Here is an 18857-nt window from a genome sequence, read left to right as displayed (position 1 = left end):
TCTCTTTCTCTTTCTCTCTCTCCCTTCCTCCCCCTTCCTCCTCCTCTTTCTCTCTTGCTTCTTCTCTTTCTCCCTCCCTCTCCTGTCTTTCTCTTTTCTTCCCTCTCTCCCCCCACTCTTTCTCCCTCCCTCTCATTCTCTCTTTTTTTCTCCCTCTCCCGCTCTCTCTTTCTCTCCCTCTCTCTGCCCCTCTCCCTCCTTCTTCCCGCGCCCTCCCTCTCTTTCTCTCTCTCTCTCTCTCTCTCTCTCTCTCATTCTCTCTCTTTGTCTCTCCCCCTCTTTCTCCTCCTCTCTCTTCCTGTCTCTTTTTCTCTCTCCCTCCCTCTCCCTCTCTCCCTCGTCATCATTAGCAGTCGTGCGGGAATCATTTTTCGTTATCTTTTAGGAACCCCACTCTAGTTTACAGGGCGTGATTTCCTTGTGGTCTCCCATCCCTGCTTCCTTTTAGAAAAAAATTCTCAAGCATTCCTCCATCCAATCCAATGGCTCTTTCATTACAGGCTGCAGGAATATTTCCTGTCTGCCAAAAACCTCTCGCTGTTGTATGTGCTGGGGTTGTGTGTGTCTCTTTTTCTTCCTTGGGGGGTGTCCGGATTCCCCCGCCCCCTGCTCTCTCCCTTGATGGCTGGAGTTGCAGAAGGCAAGGGTACTCTTCCCCACACCATAATCGCCCCAAACTTTCAGGGGCCAAGTCTTTAAGTACTTGCTGCAGACGTACTCTGCTGTTTATGCAACTTGCATTCTGCTCCTTTCCACACCTGGATGTTCTCCAGGTTGCTAAAACCCCCGTTAAGCCCCAGCCAGGCCCACCTCTCTGCCTTGCCTCCCCCAGCCAAAAATTTTTTCAAGTTGTGTTATGTTGACTTAGTAACAATTTGCATGAGAACAATCGGGAACTTCGCCTGTTCTTGCCCTAGTCATAATTTTTGGAACCTGGGAAAGAAAGAAAAAAAACCCCACTCTGGATTACATTTGAAGGTGTGAAGGTTGGACTCTCCCACAAGGAGCAGCCGGGGGGAAAAACAACCTTGGTTTTAGGATGGCCATGTACAATAGTGGCCAAAATTGTGGAAACCTTTTGGGAAAAGTGTACAGTATTTTTGAGATTAGATGGCTGATAATAACACCACTTTTATTTGGAGTAACACCATAAGATTATATATCAATGGAGAGATAATTTAATCAAAAATGTAATGCAATAACATTTTTTAAAAAATAGTTTTTATTAAACATTTTTACCTTTAAAAACAGAAAGAAAAACACAACAACAAAAAAAGAAAAAAAGACAAATATAACAATATAAAGTAGATATTCATCCTTCTGTATCGGCATTCATGTTTAGCCTTTGTAGTTCTCCATTCTCCATTGCCTTTCTATCGATTTTAACTTCTCTAATAATGTAATAACAGTAGTACTAACACTTGTAATAATTGTTCACATCACCATTATATTTACATTGTAGTTAATACTTTAAGTTTGATAGTAATTAGTAACTTCGGTTAATTTTTATTCAATACTAGTTTAGAAAAAAAACTCACAAAGACTTCTATTTATTGTGGATAGTCTGCACAAGATTCATCCCTATCGACTCGCCCAAATCTACCCAGTCAGAGTCCAAGCCTGTCCGAATCTGAGCAATTTTATCCTGCAGATACTGAACAAATTCTTCAGCCCTACCCTGCAAGGGGTCATTCCCAGCACCTTCGTTAAGCAAGGAGCGGGTCACCCTAAACAGGGCAGCTGGGCAGTTATCTGCGGACACGATAAGAGCGGAAAAATGTCGTTGCTTTGCTGCTTTTATCGCCACTGAGTAGGATTTAATATGAATTCTTACTAGTGTTCGATCGGATTCGGACCGGCTGGCCCTCCAAGCACTCTCTAGGCGTCTTTTCCGGTGTTTCATCTCCCGGAGCTCCTCGGTAAACCAGGGAGCTACCCGGGATCGACACCGGGTCAGAGGCCACAAAGGCACAACACGATCCAAGGCCCCAGTGGCCACCCTATCCCAGGCTTCCACTAGGGCTTCGGTCGAGCTGTGAGCGAGGGATTCAGGAAAAGTCCCAAGCTCCATCAGAAACCTTTCAGGGTCCATCAGGCACCTAGCGCGGAACCATCTAGTCGGTTCTGCCTCCCTGCGGTGAGGGGTAGAAGAAGAAAAGTGAAACACGTAGAAAAAAGAAACATACAAAAATTATCCCCATGTCAGCTAATACTTAGTTGGGTAACCTTTAGCATGAATTGCAGCCTTACAACGTCTTCCCATGGAGTGAACCAAGTTGTTTAGTTCTGCAGCTGTTATAATGTGAAACGAAGATTGAATGATTGCTTCTATTAACTGGGTTTTATCGCTGCTATATTTGGCTATAACTTTTCATAGAAGAGATCATTGAACAAACTTCATTGCATTGCATTCTTGATTAAATGATCTTTCCACTGATATATAATTTTATGGTACTACTCTAAAAAAAAAAAGTGGTGTATTAGCCATCAAATCTCAAAAAATGCACTTTTCCCAAAAGGTTTCCACAATTTGGGCCACTGCTGTAGAGGATTGTGGGTTTTGTGCATCCAGAACGACCATATTTTTCAGACTATACGACGCACTGGTGTATAAGGCGCACCATGATTTTTTTTTTTGAAAAAAGGTTTTGCACTCTGCAGGCCTCCCAAACCCTCTGCATGCCTCGTTGTCTTCAGGGGTTAATATGTTATTTGTTTTGACTTCTTGCTATCAACCTGCAACTGGACCTGATCTTGTTTCCCCAGGGGAAGGGAAGGAAGAGATCGAAAAAGTGACTTTTGAGGACCTGAGGCACAGGGTGGCTTTCTACGCTGCAGCCATGAGGAAGTTGGGGGTGCAACCTGGAGACCGAGTTGTGGGTGAGTCCCCCTTCTCCTTCCAGCTATTCCTTTTTCAACCAGGATGTGCAAATATCAGATCTGACCTTCTTAAAAAGCTCTGCAGAAAGGAACACACTATGTGGCATGGCTGGTAGCAAATTCGGACAGTGAGGAGGTTGGAGTGGAACATGGGTCAGTTCTAGACTCTGGGAGTAAGGCCACAGGTGGAAGATGAATGAATGGCCCCTCCCAGAGGGAATAAAAGAGGAGCGAAAGGGGAATGGAGTTTGCAGGAGACCATTAGTTTGCTTCATTGGTTCGTGAGTCTCCGAGGCTCCTTGCCAAGTTCTGCAGATATCGGCCTGGCAGCTCTCCAAGCCAGATAAGGTCTGTGACTGTAAATCCTCCTTTGAAAGACTTTGCTGGATGTGAATGAGCAGAATTCACAGTCAATTAATAAAAGGTTTTTTTGTCGGGACCAGGAGTTTGCTTCAGGCTCTTGGGAAGCCTGGGTCAGAACACCCACAGAAGAGACACTTGGAAAACAGGTTGGGCGACTTTTAGCCAAATGTTGCCGAGATGAGACAACAGAAAGCAATGGGTCATTACAAGAGCCGAGGTGGCGCAGTGGTTAGGGTGCAGTACTGCAGGCCACTTCAGCTGACTGCTAGTTGCAGTTCGGTGGTTCAAATCTCACCGGCTCAAGGTTGACTCAGCCTTCCATCCTTCCGAGGTGGGTAAAATGAGGACCCGGATTGTTGTTGGGGGCAATATGCTGACTCTGTAAACTGCTTAGAGAGGGCTGAAAGCCCTATGAAGCGGTATATAAGTCTAACTGCTATTAAAATCAAAATTCTTCCAATAAATGGCAGGTTGAAAAACAGGTCTCATTGAACCAAAGAAAGTGTGGGAGACTTTGCTGAACCTTCTGGACGGAGAGGGAGGGGGACACACATTTGTAACTTCCCAAAGGGTCTCGGGAATGCATGTTTGGGCTCGAGGTGGAGCTGGGGGTTTTCCGACGTCCAGTATGGAAGAAGAAGAGGAAGAAAATTAGAAGAAGAGAATCTTTGTAGATCAGGGTGGAACGGTGAGGTCCTTGGTGCCCTCTGAGCATGGTTGTTTTTTTGCAGACATTTCATTACCCAACTAGGTAACATCATCAGTGCCAGAAAGCAGTGTGGTTTACAAAGTACAGCAGAAGGAGAATGGAAGGAGGAGGACCACAACTGTGGGGTCCTTGGTGCTCTCTGAGCTTGGTGGTTTTCCTGCAGACATTTCATGACCAAACTAGGCAACTAAGCACTGATGATATTACCTAGTTTCGTCATGAAACATCTGCAAGAAAACCGCCAAGCTCAGAGAGCGCCAAGGACCCCGTAGGAGGAAAACAGCCAGTCACGTTGCTGTCCAGCACACCTTCACCTCTTGCACAAACCACAGGCTTCCGTTTGACCTGTTGTGCCCTCAAAAGTCAAGATGGGCAGCTGATACCTCGGGGTTGGCCTGCCGTTGTGTCAGTGGGTCACTTGCCCCATCGTTCCTTGTGTTCCAATGCAGCCATTGGCACCTCTTGCATCAGGCTGCACTGGGTTTTCCTCTTTGGAAAGGTCTTGAGTAACGGGGGCGGTGAGACTTGGAACTGCCAAAAAGAAAATATGTGGCAGTGTAATCCACATTTATGCCTAGTTCTCGTCCTTCATCCATTGGGTTTGTTTGCACATGTTGATTTAGCTGGAACGGTTTCAGTGGGTTTGAGATGCTTCCAAAGTAAGATTAGAAGTGGAGTTAGCATTTCCCACTGAATTTACAGTCATGTGCATTAGAGGCAGTCCTCGCCTTAAAACCACAGTCCTCTAGTGACTATTTGAAGTTGCATCAACATTAAAGAATAGAATAGAATAACAGAGTTGGAAGGGACCTTTTGGTCATCTAGTCCAGCCCACCCCGCCCAAGCAGGAGACCCTACACTATTTCTGATGGCAGTCCAGTCTCTTCTTGAAAAGCTTCCAGGGATGAAGCTCCCACAGCTTCTGAAGGCAACTTCTGGTCCATGGGTTGATTGTTCTCACTGCCAAAAACTCCTCATTTCCAGGTTGAATCTCTCCTTGGTCAGTTTCTATCGATTATTCCTTGTTTGATCTTCAAGTGCTTTGGAGAATAGGTTGAGCTCCTCCTCTCTCTGGCAGCCCCTCAAATATTGGAAGACTGCTCTCCTGTCTCCCCTGGTCCTTCTCTTCACTAGACTAACCAAGCCCAGGTTCTGCAACCGTTCATCCTATGTTTTAGCCTCCAGTCCCCTAATCATCCTGGTTGCTCTTCTCTGCACTCTTTCTAGAGTCTCAACCTCTTTTTTATAGTGTGGTGACCAAAACTGGATACAGTACTCAGTTACTAGGGCTTTATAGAGTGGTATTAGTACCTCCCTTGATCTCGATTGAATCCCTCTGTTAATGCAATTTAGGATTGCATTGCCTATTTTGGCTGCCACCACGCACTGCTGGCTCATATTTAGCTGGTTGTCCACTAAGACTCCAAGATCCCCCTCACAGTCACTGCTATTAAGCTTGGTTTCACCCAGTCTATATGTGACCTTCTGGTTTTTCTTGGCCAAAGAACAAGGACTTTACTTTTCTTTAGTTGTGGGAGCTTCATCACTGGAAGCTTTCAAGAAGAGAGTGGGCTGCCATCTGTTAGACATGGTGTAGGGCCTCCTGCTTGGGCAGTGGGTTGGACTAGATGACCTACCAAGGTCCTTTGAAACTCTGTTCATCTAATGTAGCCAAAATCAGATATGACCCGCTGAACATTTGGCTTAGCAATGGAAATGCTGGAGTCCCGTTTTGGTCGTAAGTAGGGGATTAACCTGTTAACCATCGCATAGATTTTTCTGGTCTGGGTTGAGCAGGATTGTCAAACTACTCGTTAGTTACACAACTGAGGTTTGTTGCTCGAACCAGCCAGGCCAGATCTGAGGACTATCTCTTGGCTTAGTAAGGAGGTGAAATTCAGGTTCCCGTTGAGTTTCAAAATGTGCCACCAAGCCAGAAGGACCAGTTTGGGGGCTGGATCTCCTCGAGGGATCCCACCTGCCACCGAAAATCTAATAATTTACCAGGATCTTCAGTGACCTCCTGGGTGCAGGTTCTCCTTCCTTATTGGGTTGGTGGGCTTTTTAAAAGACAAGGGGAGGCCGTGGGGGCTTCCCCTTCGTCTTCCCAGACTCGGTTTGGGGTTGTGTAAACCTCTGGCCTTTGTCCAATTCACCTGGGTTGCATTACCTGTCGGGGTAGTCGGCAGGAAGAAGCGATGATGCAATATATGCCTTGCAGGTAGGAGGCAGCATGGATGGTTTGGGGACCTTTGGATGATCTGATCTAATGCAGTTTTTACTTCCTTGATCCCTTGGTGATGTTCTGACCCAGCCTTAGCAGAAGGAAGAAACAGACTCCTGGTCACGAAAAAACCCTCTTTATTTTACCTCTTGTGAATTAATGGCATTCACACACCGAAAAGTCCAGGCAATAGTCCTGCAAAGAGTTAACTGCAGTAACAGACCTTATCAGTTTTTAGCTATAATCCCAGTTAAAAGGCTGCAAATTGAGTTCTGACAAGCAGTCTTTGTTGCACAAAACACAATGAACAAAATCTTCAGAAATATGAACTGTTGTCTCCTACGACTACCACTTCCCTTTCCTTCTATTTATTCCCCAGCCAGGGAGGGGTCATTCAGCATCCATGTGTGCTTTGTTTCCCAAGTGGACTCCTTTTCTTCCCGTTGTTCACCTCTCCAAACTGCTCTGCCCATGCACGCATCTGGAACAGGCCCCAGCTGTTCTTCCTCCCCACTTATCTCAGCCTCCAGTGGCAGCTGCCTGTCCGGTGGCTGGGAAATGTCGGACTGCCCTGGCTCTATCTCCGTGTCTTAATTCAGAGCGTCCATCAGAACCTTCCCTAGACTCCAGAACTGGCCCAAGTTCCTCCCCAACCTCCTCATCGTTGCCACCTCCGCTTGCAGCTGGCAACAGGTGACTTAAGATCCATCCTTCATCCCTTCCTCTTCCGTTTTTGCAACTGTTCCAGGTTATCTGCCCAACGGGATACATGCTGTGGAGGCCATGCTGGCTGCTGCCAGCATCGGAGCCATCTGGAGTGCGACGTCCCCGGATTTTGGCATCAACGTGAGTGACCCTCGCTTATCTCTTTGTTCCCAAATCCCCATTCTACATTTGCAGCCTCTAACGAAGGGTGAATTCCTTTGGACAAAGCAGTGCTGGTAGTCCTTGACTTACGACCGTTCCTTTAACGACCGTTTGAAGTAACAATGATGCTGGAAAAAGTAATTTACCACCTCATAACACAGGATCCAAATTTGGACACTGGGCAACCGGCAGGTAGCCGTGATGGCACGGTGGTTAGAATCAAGGATTGCAGGCTGACTCTGCCGACAGCCAGCAGCTCGATCCTCACCTGCTCAAGGTTGACTCTGCCTTCCAAGGTGGTTAAAATGAAGGCCCAGATTGTTGGGGGAAAGAGGCTGACTGTGCAAACCGCTTAGAGAGGGCTGTAAAGCCCTGTGAAGTGGTATATAAGTCTAGGGGCTATTGCTCTTCCTCCCATCCATCCATCCATCCATCCATCCATCCATGTTGCACAGTGGTTAGAATGCAGTATTGCAGACAAACTCTGCCAACTGCCAGCAGTTCAATTCTGCTCAAGGTTGACTCAGCCTTCCCTCTTCCAAGGTGGCTAAAATGAAGACCCAGGTTGTTGGGGGCAAGAGGCTGACTCTGTAAACCTCTTAGAGAGGGCTGTAAAGCACCGGGAAGTGTTATATAATCTAAGGGCTATTGATGTTTGCGACCTTCCCCACAGGCAAAATCAATGAGAGAAACGAGATTCGGTTAAGAACTGTGAGATTTGCTTAAAGACCATGGCAAAAGTTGCAAAATCAGATGACGAATGCATTGCTTAGCCGTGGAAATTCGTAACTCGAGGACGAGCTGTATGGCATCCCCAGAAGAGAGGAGTCATGCGCCACTGTTTTTAGCCAAAGACTGAGCTTTTAGGAGGAGAAATTGGATCTGATGCTTATAGTCACATTTCACATAAGTGTGTGTTTGTTTGTTTGTTTGTTTGTGTGTGTGTGTGTGTGTGTGTGTGTGTGTGTGTGTGTAATTTAGGGCATTGGTCCTGCAATTAAAATCTCAGCTGAATTTAATTTTAAGATTCCTTCATGTGATGACCTGGAAGCAAAGTTGCAACATGTCAATCAGTGGTTCTAACTTGGCTTGTTTTCTACTCCGCTGGAGATGTCTGGAGGGTGGACATCTAGTTCCAGAAATGGTGGAGCGAGGCTGAACAAAAGTTGCGTCCTGCATGGTGAGACTTATAGTGGGACACCATTGTGTCCAAGACACGCGATGGTCCCTACTACAGAATAATAATAAATAGAATAATAGAATAGAATAATAATAAAATAATAATAATAATAAAATAACAGTTGGAAGGGACCTTGGAGGTCTTCTAGTCCAACCCCCTCCTCAAGCAGGAGACCCTCTGCCATTCAATCAGAATAGAACTGGAAGGGACCCTAGAGGTCTTCTAGTCCAGCCCCCCCTGCTGAAGCAGGAGGCCCTATATCATTTCAGACCAATGGTTGTCCAGTCTCTTCCTGAAAACCTCCAGTGATGGAGCCCCCACAACTTCTGGAGACAAGTTGTTCCACTGATTAATTGTTCTCACTGTCAGGAAATTTCTCCTTGGTTCCAGGTTGCTTCTCTCTTTGGCTAGTTTCCATCCATTGTTTCTTCTCTGGCCCTCGGATGCTTTGGAAAATAAGTTGAACCTCCCCCCCCCTCTTCTTTGTGGCAGTCCCTCAAATACTGGTGTACTGCCATCATGTCCCCCCTAGTCCTTCTTTTAACTTGATTTTTTCTTCTTGTGCCATATCTGTCATTGGATGTTGACGATCCTATTTTGATCAACAGCCACATGAAAAAGTGCTGCTGAGTTTTGTACAAACCGGTCCCTTAGATTTGGAAGCCATGATGTTCTTCTTCTGCCTGGACCTCATTTGACTTCAATCGTTCCCTGGGCGATTAAGTGAAGGATGGCCTGTTTTTCCAGGTGTTGCATCCCATGTTCAAAATATTCTAACTTTCGCTTTTTGATGGTTTTGATGATTTCCCTTGGCTTTTCCCAGGCGGCTTATGCCTTCCTCGTTTCTGATTTTGTCAACCCAGCTTAAACGTAACAGACACCTGTCAATCCACATTTCAAATGCTTCTAGTCACTGACTAGTCTCTTCCCAAAGGGACACGGTGGTTCAGTGGCTAAGACACTGAGCTTGTCGATCAGAAAGGTTGGCAGTTTGAATCCCTAGTGCTGCATAACGGAGTGAGCTCCCGTGACTTGTCCCAGCTTCTGCTAACCTTGCAGTTCGAAAGCACATAAAAATGCAAGTAGAAAAATAGGAACCACCTTTGGTGGGAAGGCAACAGCGTTTTGTGCGCCTTCGGCATTTAACATCTGAATTTTAATCCCATGCTCAAGGGGATGCTACAAATGTTATAAGTGTGAGAAACAAACATGAATTTTTTCGGTGTCATCGTATCTTTGAACGGTCACTAAATGAACGGTTGTAAGTCGAGGACTGCCTCTACATAAAAGCCCACCCTTTTTCACCCGGGTTTGTTGAATTCTCTGCTCATGCCTGGTTTCCCTCCCACCATCTCCCCCGCAGGGCGTCCTGGATCGCTTCTCCCAAATTCAGCCCAAGTTAATCTTCTCCGTCGAAGCCGTCATTTACAACGGGAAACGCCACAACCACCTGGACAAGCTGCAGAGTGTCGTGAAAGGTAAATCAGCTGCTGCCTTTTTTCTCTCAGGCCATTGGAAAGGAGTCCTCTGTGTCTGAATGCGACATAAAAAATGCGACATAAAAAATTCAACATTAAAAAATGGGACATAAAAATGCAACATAAAAAATGCAAGAGAAAAACAATGAAACATAAAAAAATGCAACATAAAGGAGCCCTCGTGGCGCGGTGTGTGTGTGTGTGTGTGTGTCAGAATGCAGGAGTGCAGCTAATTCTGCCAAGCCAGATTGTTGTGGGAAATGGATTGACTCCATAAACTACTTAGCTCTATAAAGCAGTATATAAGTCTAAGGGCTATTGCTAGTGTTATTGTCCTTCCTTTCGTCCTTCCTTCTTTCCTTCCCTCCCTCCCTCCCTCCCTCCCTCCCTCGATCTATCAATCCATCCATGGTGTGCAGTAGTTAAAATATGCAGTATTACAGGCTAACTCTGTCAGCAGTTTGATCCTGACTGGCTTGAGGTTGACTCAGCCTTCCATCCTTCCAAGGTTATTAAAATGAAGACCCAGATTGTTGGGGGCAAAAGGCTGACTTTGTAAACTTCTTAGAGAGGGCTGTAAAGTGGTATATAAGTCTAAGGGCTATTGCTAGTGTTATTGCCTATCCATCCATCCATCCACCCACCCACCCACCCACCCACCCACCCACCCATGGTGTGCAGTAGTTAGAATGCAGGCTAACTGTGCCAACTGTCAGCAGTTCAATTCTCACTGGCTCAAGGTTGACTCAGCCTTCCATCCTTCCGAGATGGATGAAATGAGGAGTCAGATCATTTGGGGCCATAGGCTGACTCTGTAAACCACTTAGAGAGGGCTGGAAACCACTGTGAAGCGGTATATAAGTCTTTAAGTGCTGTTGCTACTTGATCATCTTTGCATTTCTGATCCTTTTTTTTCCTTTTAGGACTTCCGGATCTGAAAAAAGTTGTTGTCATCCCCTATGTATCTTCAAGAGAGTCCATAGATATTTCCAGAATCCCAAATAGGTATAATGCTTTGAAGGATATTATGAGAATTGGCTGAGATATCCCTTCCTCCCACTTATGACTGACTGTATGACTGTAACTTTGTTGCTTGTATCCTTAAGATTTATATTGATTGTGTCCTAGTATGATTTGATTGCTTATTTCTACCCTGTGACTATCATTAAGTGTTGTCCCTTATGATTCTTGACGAATATATCTGTTCTTTTTATGTACAGTGAGAGCATCTGCACCAAATAAAAATTCCTTGTGTGTCCAATCACACTTGGCCAATAAAGAATTCTCTTCTATTCCTTTCCATTCCCTTCCTTTTCCTTCCCTTCTTTCTATTCTATTTCTTATTTTGCTCTCTTCTCTCCTCTCCTCGCCTTTCCTCTCCTCCATTCCATTATTTTGCTCTCTTCTCTTCTCTTCTCTTTTCCTCTCCTATTTCTATTCTATTCAGATTTGGAAGACCAATATAACCTTCTCATAAAAGTGCAGGTTGTTCTTGACTTACGACCATACCTCCATTGGTAAGAGAGCTGGTTGTTAAGTGACTCACACCCAATTTTAAGATTGTTTTATGACCGTCGCTGTATCCCAAAGTCACATGATCTGCTTTTACGACCATCCAACAGTGGAGAAGCCTGATTCATTTAACAATGGTGTGACTAACTTAACAACCACAGGGATTCACTTAACAGCAGTGGCAAGGAAGGTCATGAAATGAGGCAAAACTCACTTAACAAATGTCTCACTTAGCGACATAAATTTGGGGGCTCCATTGTGATCGTAAGTCGAGTACTTCCTGCATTAGCTTGGGGGTCTTTTAGTTCCCAAGGTTAGCCTGCTGATGGTTGCATAGAAAAATCTTAGTATAATATATTTTTATCATATTTTATCTAAATCTTATTTATTATTGTTTTATTCCAACTTCCTTTTTTTGAGTTTTAAAAAGTTTTATTTTGTATAAGAAATTCCATTTCTAAATAAACAGTGTCTTGTGTGTTTACACATAATTTTGAGAGATAATCATAATACTTACAGTAATATTCATCCCATTGGTACTGATCTTATAATCATTGTAGTATTTGCTTATCCACTTTAATAAACCTTCCTTATACAGTTAGTCCTTCTCTTATAGTTCCATATTTTTAACTTCTGCTTTTATTGGCTAGATGTTGATAAAATGAGTCCCAGTATTCAGTTTTTTCCTTTTCCTTAACTTTTAAGCGTCAATCTATCCATTTCATTTTAAATTGTGTTTCATGCAATTCCATTTTAAATGGCATTTATCAATTTTTAGTAAATGTGTTTCTGGAACTCTGCACTCCGATATGGCCCAGAGGGCTAATCAATACAATTAATGGGTGATAGAAAAATCTTAGTAATATGAAAATCTTGATTTTTACCCTTCTCTTTTCTTTTTCCACTCAGCGTGTTTTTAGAAGATTTCCTTGGAATGGGTAAGGGAGACCAGGCGCCTCAGCTCGAGTTCGAACAGCTTCCCTTTAGCCACCCACTTTTTATCATGTACTCTTCAGGCACGACAGGCGCCCCGAAATGCATGGTGCACTCTGCAGGGGTGAGTGTCCCTTGTTTATTTATTTTGAGTACGGCATGGAACGGTACGGATATTAGGAGTGGTGCGGTGGCCTACGGGTGGCGCTCTCGTCTCGCTATTGGGAGGCTGTGAGTTCGACTCCAGGTAGAGGCAGATATTTCTCTCTTCGGGCACGATGAGAATATATCTGCTGAACAAAACTCTGCACTGGCGACAGGAAGGGCATCCAGCCATTCAAACACTCTGCTAGCTCCACTCAGTTACCCAGTTTCTACCCCCCAAGCAGTGGTGGGATTCAAGCCAGTTTGTACCAGTTCGGGAGAAATGGTTACTAACTTTCTGAGCAGTTTGGTGAACTGGTTGTTGGAAGAAATCATGAGGGCAGAGAACCAGTGGTTAATTTATTTGAATCCCACCACCAATGTTCCCTGTAAGTTTTTTCAGTGTGAGCAGAAAAGTATAGTGTTTGAGCGGCATATTTTCATGCCTGAGCACCTGAATGTTTTTCACAGATGTCACCTAAGACAACAACAAAATCAGTATTATTTGAAACTCAAAGTTATGTTTATTCAAGGTACCCGCTTAATTAAAAGTGTTATATAATATCAGTATCACTTAACAACGCTCCTGCTTAGCAACCAAAATGTTGGCTCAGAAAGTCTGGCATTTGAAGCACGCAAGTCTTAAAGCTGTTGTTACAAGACCCTTGCACCCCTAACCCTTTAGGGAAAAAAAAACCCAGGGGTCTTCAAACGTGACAGCTTTAAGACTTGTGGACTTCAACTCCCAGAATTCCTCCCTGAGGGGAATTATATATTTGGACTGTTTCATAGTTACATTAGAGAACTACATTGTTAGAACTTAGCCCAAAAGATACCTTTTATCTGAAAATCCAAATAGAGTAAACCTGCTATTATCCCAGAGCACTAATGTCATTTGTCCCAATCTGTTTTACGAGTCTGTATTAAAATAGATAGAAATATTTTCACTAAATTTTATAGATCTATATTTCAGGAACCTATCAGAAGTTAGGGCAAGATAAGAGTGGAAGAATGAATTTTGTTGCAGGTCATGGGGATTTTTTCAGCATCTTAAAAGTGGAGCGCATGTGCATTGAACTAGCAATACCCATTTAATAACAAAAGGAAATGGCTGAATTAAATTTGGTAAAGTTGCAAGCGAGCTGTAAAAAGCTTGTGGTTTTTAAAATCATAGAATCAGAAGGGATACTTGAGGTCTTCTAGTCCAGCCCCTTGTCCAAGGCAGGAGTCTTTATATCATCTGAGACAAATGGCCGTCCAGTCTTTTGAAAACCTGTAGCAAATGAATTAAGATTCCATTGATTTTAATTGTTCTTACTGTCAGATTTCTCCTTATTTCCAGCTTGAGTCTCCTTCTGACAAGTTTCCATTGCTTCTTGTGCTGTCCTCAGGTGCTATTGCTGCCGCCTCCTCCTCCTCCTCCTCCTCCTCCTCCTCCTCCTCCTCCTCCAACAGCACCAACACATTTGCTGCCCAGCGCTGCGGCTGAGGTGAAGCCGCCAAAGCTCCCGCTGGCGCCCCCGCAGCGTTGGGCGGAAATCCGGCAGTGCTGTTGGAGGAGGAGGAGGCGAACCAGCCTGCCACCGCAGGCCACCGCCAGCCCCGCCGCTCTTCCTGCCCCCTTCTCAGCCCCACAGTCCAGCGGTCGCCGCAGAAACAGCCCCGGGTCTCCGCTGCCGCTCCCCGCATTTTCTGGACGGGGTCTTGCAGGAAGGAATCCCCTCTCCAAGGGATCCCCATCCAGAAAATGCGGGGAGCGGCAGCGGAGACCCGGGGCTGTTTCTGCTGCGACCGCTGGACTGTGGGGCTGGGAAGGGGGCAGGAAGAGCGGTGGGGCTGGCGGTGGCCGGTGGTGGCAGGCTGGTTCGCCTCCTCCTCCTCCAACAGGCAACAGCACTGCCGGATCCAGTTGTAGCCGCCTGCAAAACATTTCCTTTACAGAAATCTCTGCGCGGCAGATAGAAACTGCTGCGCGGGGTTTTCTTGCAAGGTGCGCGGCCGCGCAGCCGCGCACCTTAGAGGGAACAGTGCCCACCACTGCCCACAAGGGATTATGGGGTTGTTAAATGAAGATGATGATGATGGAATGCATGGATATTTGGAGTATGGGAGAAACACATGGTGACATAATGCACACATGATAGAGAGGCGTACTCACTTTTGCAAGATTTAAGAAATTCAAATAATTGTATATCAAGTTGCAAATTATATTTTAAAAGATGTTAGTTAGGGAAATGGTGAGTTCTAATCCTGCCTTAGGAATGGAAGCCAACGGGGGCACTTTGGGCCAATCACCAGGCGACTGTGAGTTCTAGTTCCACCTTAGCAACGAAAGCAGCTGAGTGGCTGGCCAGTGGGGTTGTTGTGGGGAAAAAAGGAGAAGGCAGTTAGAATATGGAATATATTTGCTGCCTCCAGTTATTTCTAAAAATAACGAAGGTGGGATACAAATAAATGAAGTTTGCCCTGGACTGAAACCTCAAACGGAATCCATTTCATTTCTCTTATTCACCTTCGTATGTCAACCGTTTTCTAGCCGTTGCAGGGTTTGGGCCCCTGCGTCTAGGCTGGACTGTGACAAAGTTTAAGGCTCCAGAATCAATGTGAAATATTTGGCATGCAAATAGTTACCATATTTTTCGGAATATAAGACGCACCAAGCTTTGAAGAGGTAATTTTTTTAAAAAAGTAGGTAGGTAGGTAGAGAGATAGAGAGGGAGAGAAAGAGAGAGAAATACGGTAGGTAGGGAGAGAGTGAGAGAGAGTAGTTAGGTAGGTAGATAAAGGGATGGAGAGAGAGAGAGAGAAAAGAGAGAGAGTGTAGGTAGGTGTTCTGACCCCCTCCTCCATTCAGTAACGAAAGCCGAGACAAGCGTAAAATGGAATGTCCTTTAATTAGCAAGTCCAGACTCTCGGTGGCTGAAAGGCAAATAAACAAACTGATAAGGACTTTGGCAGCAAGTCCGAAAAACCTTGGCAGCAATGCAAACAAACTCTGGCAGCAATCCAGCCTGCCAAGTTCATTTCTCTTTAGTCCCAAACCTTGACTTCTGCAAGAAGGGCGTGGCACAAGCAGTCTCTTTTATAGTCTGGAGAGGAGCTTAATGACCTTCAGCTGAATGTAATTACCTCCTGTAATTACGCAATTGTTCTTGACCGAGTAGCCCTTCGACGGCGTGCATCCCAGAACAACTCACAGTTGGTTTCTGGATCACTCTCTCTTGTCTCCTCCCCACTGATCCAAGGCTGAGGCGCCACCTGGTGGCCAACCAGTCTCTCTGCGCCCTGCTCGGAGTGGGAACCCTGTCCAGGGTCCTCCACATCCTCCAGGGCCGACTCATAGGACCCCTCGCTGTCAGAGTCTGGTGGCAGCTCCAACGGCTCCTGCCGGGCCACAACAGGTAGGTTAGTAGAGAGAGAAATACAGTAGGTAGGTAGGTAGGGAGAGAGTGTGTGTAGGTAGGTAGATAAAGGGATAGAAAGAGAGAGAGAGAAAGAGAAGGTAGGTAGAGAGAGAGAAAGAAAGAGAGAAATACAGTAGGTAGGGAGAGAGAGAGTAGTTAGGTAGGTAGATAAAGGGATAGAGAGAGAGAGAGAGAAATAGAGAGAGAGAGAGAGTGTGTAGGTAGGTAGGTAGAGAGAGAAATACAGTAGATAGGGAGAGAGAAGGAGCCGAGGTGGCTCAGTGGTTAGGGTGCAGTACTGGAGGCTACTTTAGCTGACTGTTATCTGCAGTTCAGTGGTTCTAATCTCACCGGCTCAAGGTCGACTCAGCTTTCCATCCTTCCGAGGTGGGTGAAATGAGGACCCAGACTGTGGGGGCAATTTGCTGACTCAAATTGCTAAAAATCTGTAAACCGCTTAGAGAGGGCTGTAAGCCCTATGAAGCGGTATATAAGTCTAATTAATAAATAATATAAATAAGTAGGTAGGTAAATAAAGGGATAGAGAGAGGGAAATAGAGAGAGAGTGTGTAGGTAGGTAGAGAAAGAGAGAGAAATACATTAGGTAGGTAGGGAGAGAGAGAGAGAGAGAGAGAGTTAGGTAGATAAAGGGATAGAGAAAGAGAGAAAGAGAATGAGTGTAGGTAAGTAGGTAGAGAGAGAGAAATACAGTAGGGAGGGAGGGAGGGAGAGAGTGTAGGAGGGAGGGAGATAAAGGGATAGAGAGAAAGAAATAAGAGAGAGAGAAATACAGTAGGTAGGTAGGGAGAGAGAGAGTGTGTGTAGGTAGGTAGGTAGGTAGAGGGATAGAGAGAGAAATAGAGAGAGAGAAATACAGTAGATAGGTAGGGAGAGAGAGGGGGGTTAGGTAGGTAGGTAGATAAAGGGAGAGAGAGAGAAAGATAGATATATATAGAGAGAAATACAGTAGATAGGTAGGGAGAGAGAGAGTGGTTAGGTAGGTAGGTAGATAAAGGGAGAGAGAGAGAAAGAGAGAGATATATAGAGAGAAATACAGTAGATAGGGAGAGTGTGTGTGTGTGTAGGTAGGTAGAGGGATAGAGAGAGAAATAGAGAGAAATACAGTAGATAGGTAGGGAGAGAGAGAGTAGTTAGGTAGGGTTCCACCACGAAACCGCGTTCGACTAAACCGCGCTCGACGAAACCGCGTAGCTGACGTCATCAACAGCGCGACAACAGCACGGAGACAGAAGCACGCTGTAAACGCCAAACCTAAAATTAACTCCTAAACCTAAACCTAACCCTCCTAAACCTAACCCTAAACCTAACCCTTAACCTAACCCTAAACCTAACCCTTAACCTAACCCTAAACCTAACCCTTAACCTAACCCTAAACCTAATCCTAGCCCTTAACCTAACCCTAAACCTAACCCTTAACCTAACCCTAAACCTAACCCTAACCCTTAACTTAACCCTAAAGCTAACCCTAAACCTAACCCTTACCTTAAGTTGAATCGGCTTGCTTTCAAAGCGCTATTTAAAGCGCCCTTCTTTCTCCGCGCTCGCTGTTGTCGCCCTGTTGATGACGTCAGCGATGCGGTTTAATCAGGCGCGGCTTAGTTGAGCGCGGTTTTGTCGTGCCATGGTTAGGTAGATAGATAAAGGAGCAGAGAGAGAAATAGAGATAGAGAGAAATACAGTAGATAGGTAGGGAGAGTGTGTATGTGTGTGTAGGTAGGTAGGTAGGTAGGTAGGTAGGTAGAGGGATAGAGAGAGAGAAATAGATTGAAATACAGTAGATGAGTAGGTGTTTCTGCTGGCACAACACTTGATCAATGTAATTCTCATCAATCAGTTAAAGAGCTTTCCAAAAGGAAAAAAAAAGTTTTTGCACTCTGCAAACCTCCCAAAAATGGGCCGTTTTTTGTGAAAATGGGCTTGTTTCCCCTTCCCCCCAAAAGGCAAAAATAGCCTTGGGGGGGGGGGCTTGCAAAGTGCTCCTGGTGGAGTGGGGGGGACAAAAACTAGAAAGAAACGGCCCGTTTTTTTGTAAAAATGAGTCCGTTTTTTGTCAAAAAAAATTGCATGCATAGCTTTATGGAATAGAGTGCTGCTGGGGACTAGAGGGGAAAACCGGCCCGTTTTATGTTCATTTCTGCCCTCCCCAGCCCCCAGGAGTCTCTGAAAGCCTCCATAAGGGTATGTAGGACCATTTTGGTGAAGGAGTGCAGGGTTTCGGGAGACAAAAAATGCTGTATTTGATGTATAAGACGCACCCAGATTTTCAGCCCCTTTTTTGAGGAAAAAAGGTGCGTCTTATACTCTGAAAAAATACGGTACTTATTTGAGTGCTTGGCTCCGTTTTTTGCTAATTAAAATGTAAATGAAACTAAAATTTCATTTTAGCTTTCTAATGCAATTTAAGCTCTTTCCTCTCTCCTTTTTTATTTTTATTTTATTTTTATTTTATTTGTCCCTGCAGGGAACTTTGATCCAGCACCTGAAAGAACATATCCTTCATGGCAACATGAGCTGCAATGATGTCATCATATACTATACCACGGCAAGTGACTTTTTCTTTAATAAAGGAGAATATTTGTAGGTAAGGGTTGACATGAGGCCTCCTTGGTGCTCTCTGTGCTTCCTTGTTTTCTTGCAGACGTTTCATTACCCAACTAGGTAACATCATCAGTGCTAGAAGGGATGGGTTTTGTTGGGAGGAGGTGGAGGAGGAGGACTTGGTAGTTTTCTTGCAGATGTTTCATTACCCAGCTAGGTAACCTCATCATCAGTGCTAGAAAGGAATGGGGTTTGTGGAGTGGTGGAGAAGGAGGACTATAAGGTCCATGGTGCTCTCTGAGCTTGCGTGTTTTCTTAGAGACATTTCATAACTGAACTAGGAAACATCATCAGTGCTAGAAGAGAAAGGGGTTTGAGTAATGGTGGAGGAAGTGAAGTGGAGAAGGAGAACTGTGGGGTCCGTGGTGCACTCTGAGCTTGCTTGTTTTCTTACAGACCTTTCATTACCCAACTAGGTAACGTTATCACTGCTAGAAGAGAAAGGGGTTTGTGGAGTGGCAGAGGAGGTGCAGAAGAGGATGAGGACTGTAGGGTCCGTGGTACTTGCTGAGCTTGCTTGTTTTCTTACAGACCTTTCATTACC

The 18857-nt window shown here is 45.0% G+C and overlaps 1 protein-coding gene across 1 annotated transcript in view; it reads left to right on the top strand.

Annotated features, from left to right (window-relative positions):
• AACS (acetoacetyl-CoA synthetase) overlaps positions 1 to 18857 on the top strand; it is a 50121-nt gene that overhangs the window by 8359 nt on the left and 22905 nt on the right. The window contains exons 4-9 of the mRNA XM_032229963.1: positions 2767 to 2880; positions 6925 to 7022; positions 9587 to 9701; positions 10625 to 10706; positions 12123 to 12270; positions 18177 to 18257. Of these exons, the coding sequence (XP_032085854.1) occupies positions 2767 to 2880; positions 6925 to 7022; positions 9587 to 9701; positions 10625 to 10706; positions 12123 to 12270; positions 18177 to 18257 (638 nt within the window). The remainder of the gene's footprint in view (positions 1 to 2766; positions 2881 to 6924; positions 7023 to 9586; positions 9702 to 10624; positions 10707 to 12122; positions 12271 to 18176; positions 18258 to 18857) is intronic.

The sequence above is a fragment of the Thamnophis elegans genome, chromosome 13 (genome assembly GCF_009769535.1).
Source record: "Thamnophis elegans isolate rThaEle1 chromosome 13, rThaEle1.pri, whole genome shotgun sequence".
NCBI lineage: Eukaryota > Metazoa > Chordata > Lepidosauria > Squamata > Colubridae > Thamnophis > Thamnophis elegans.
Note: the sequence above shows the minus strand (reverse complement) of the source record. Positions and strands in the feature narration are given on the sequence as shown.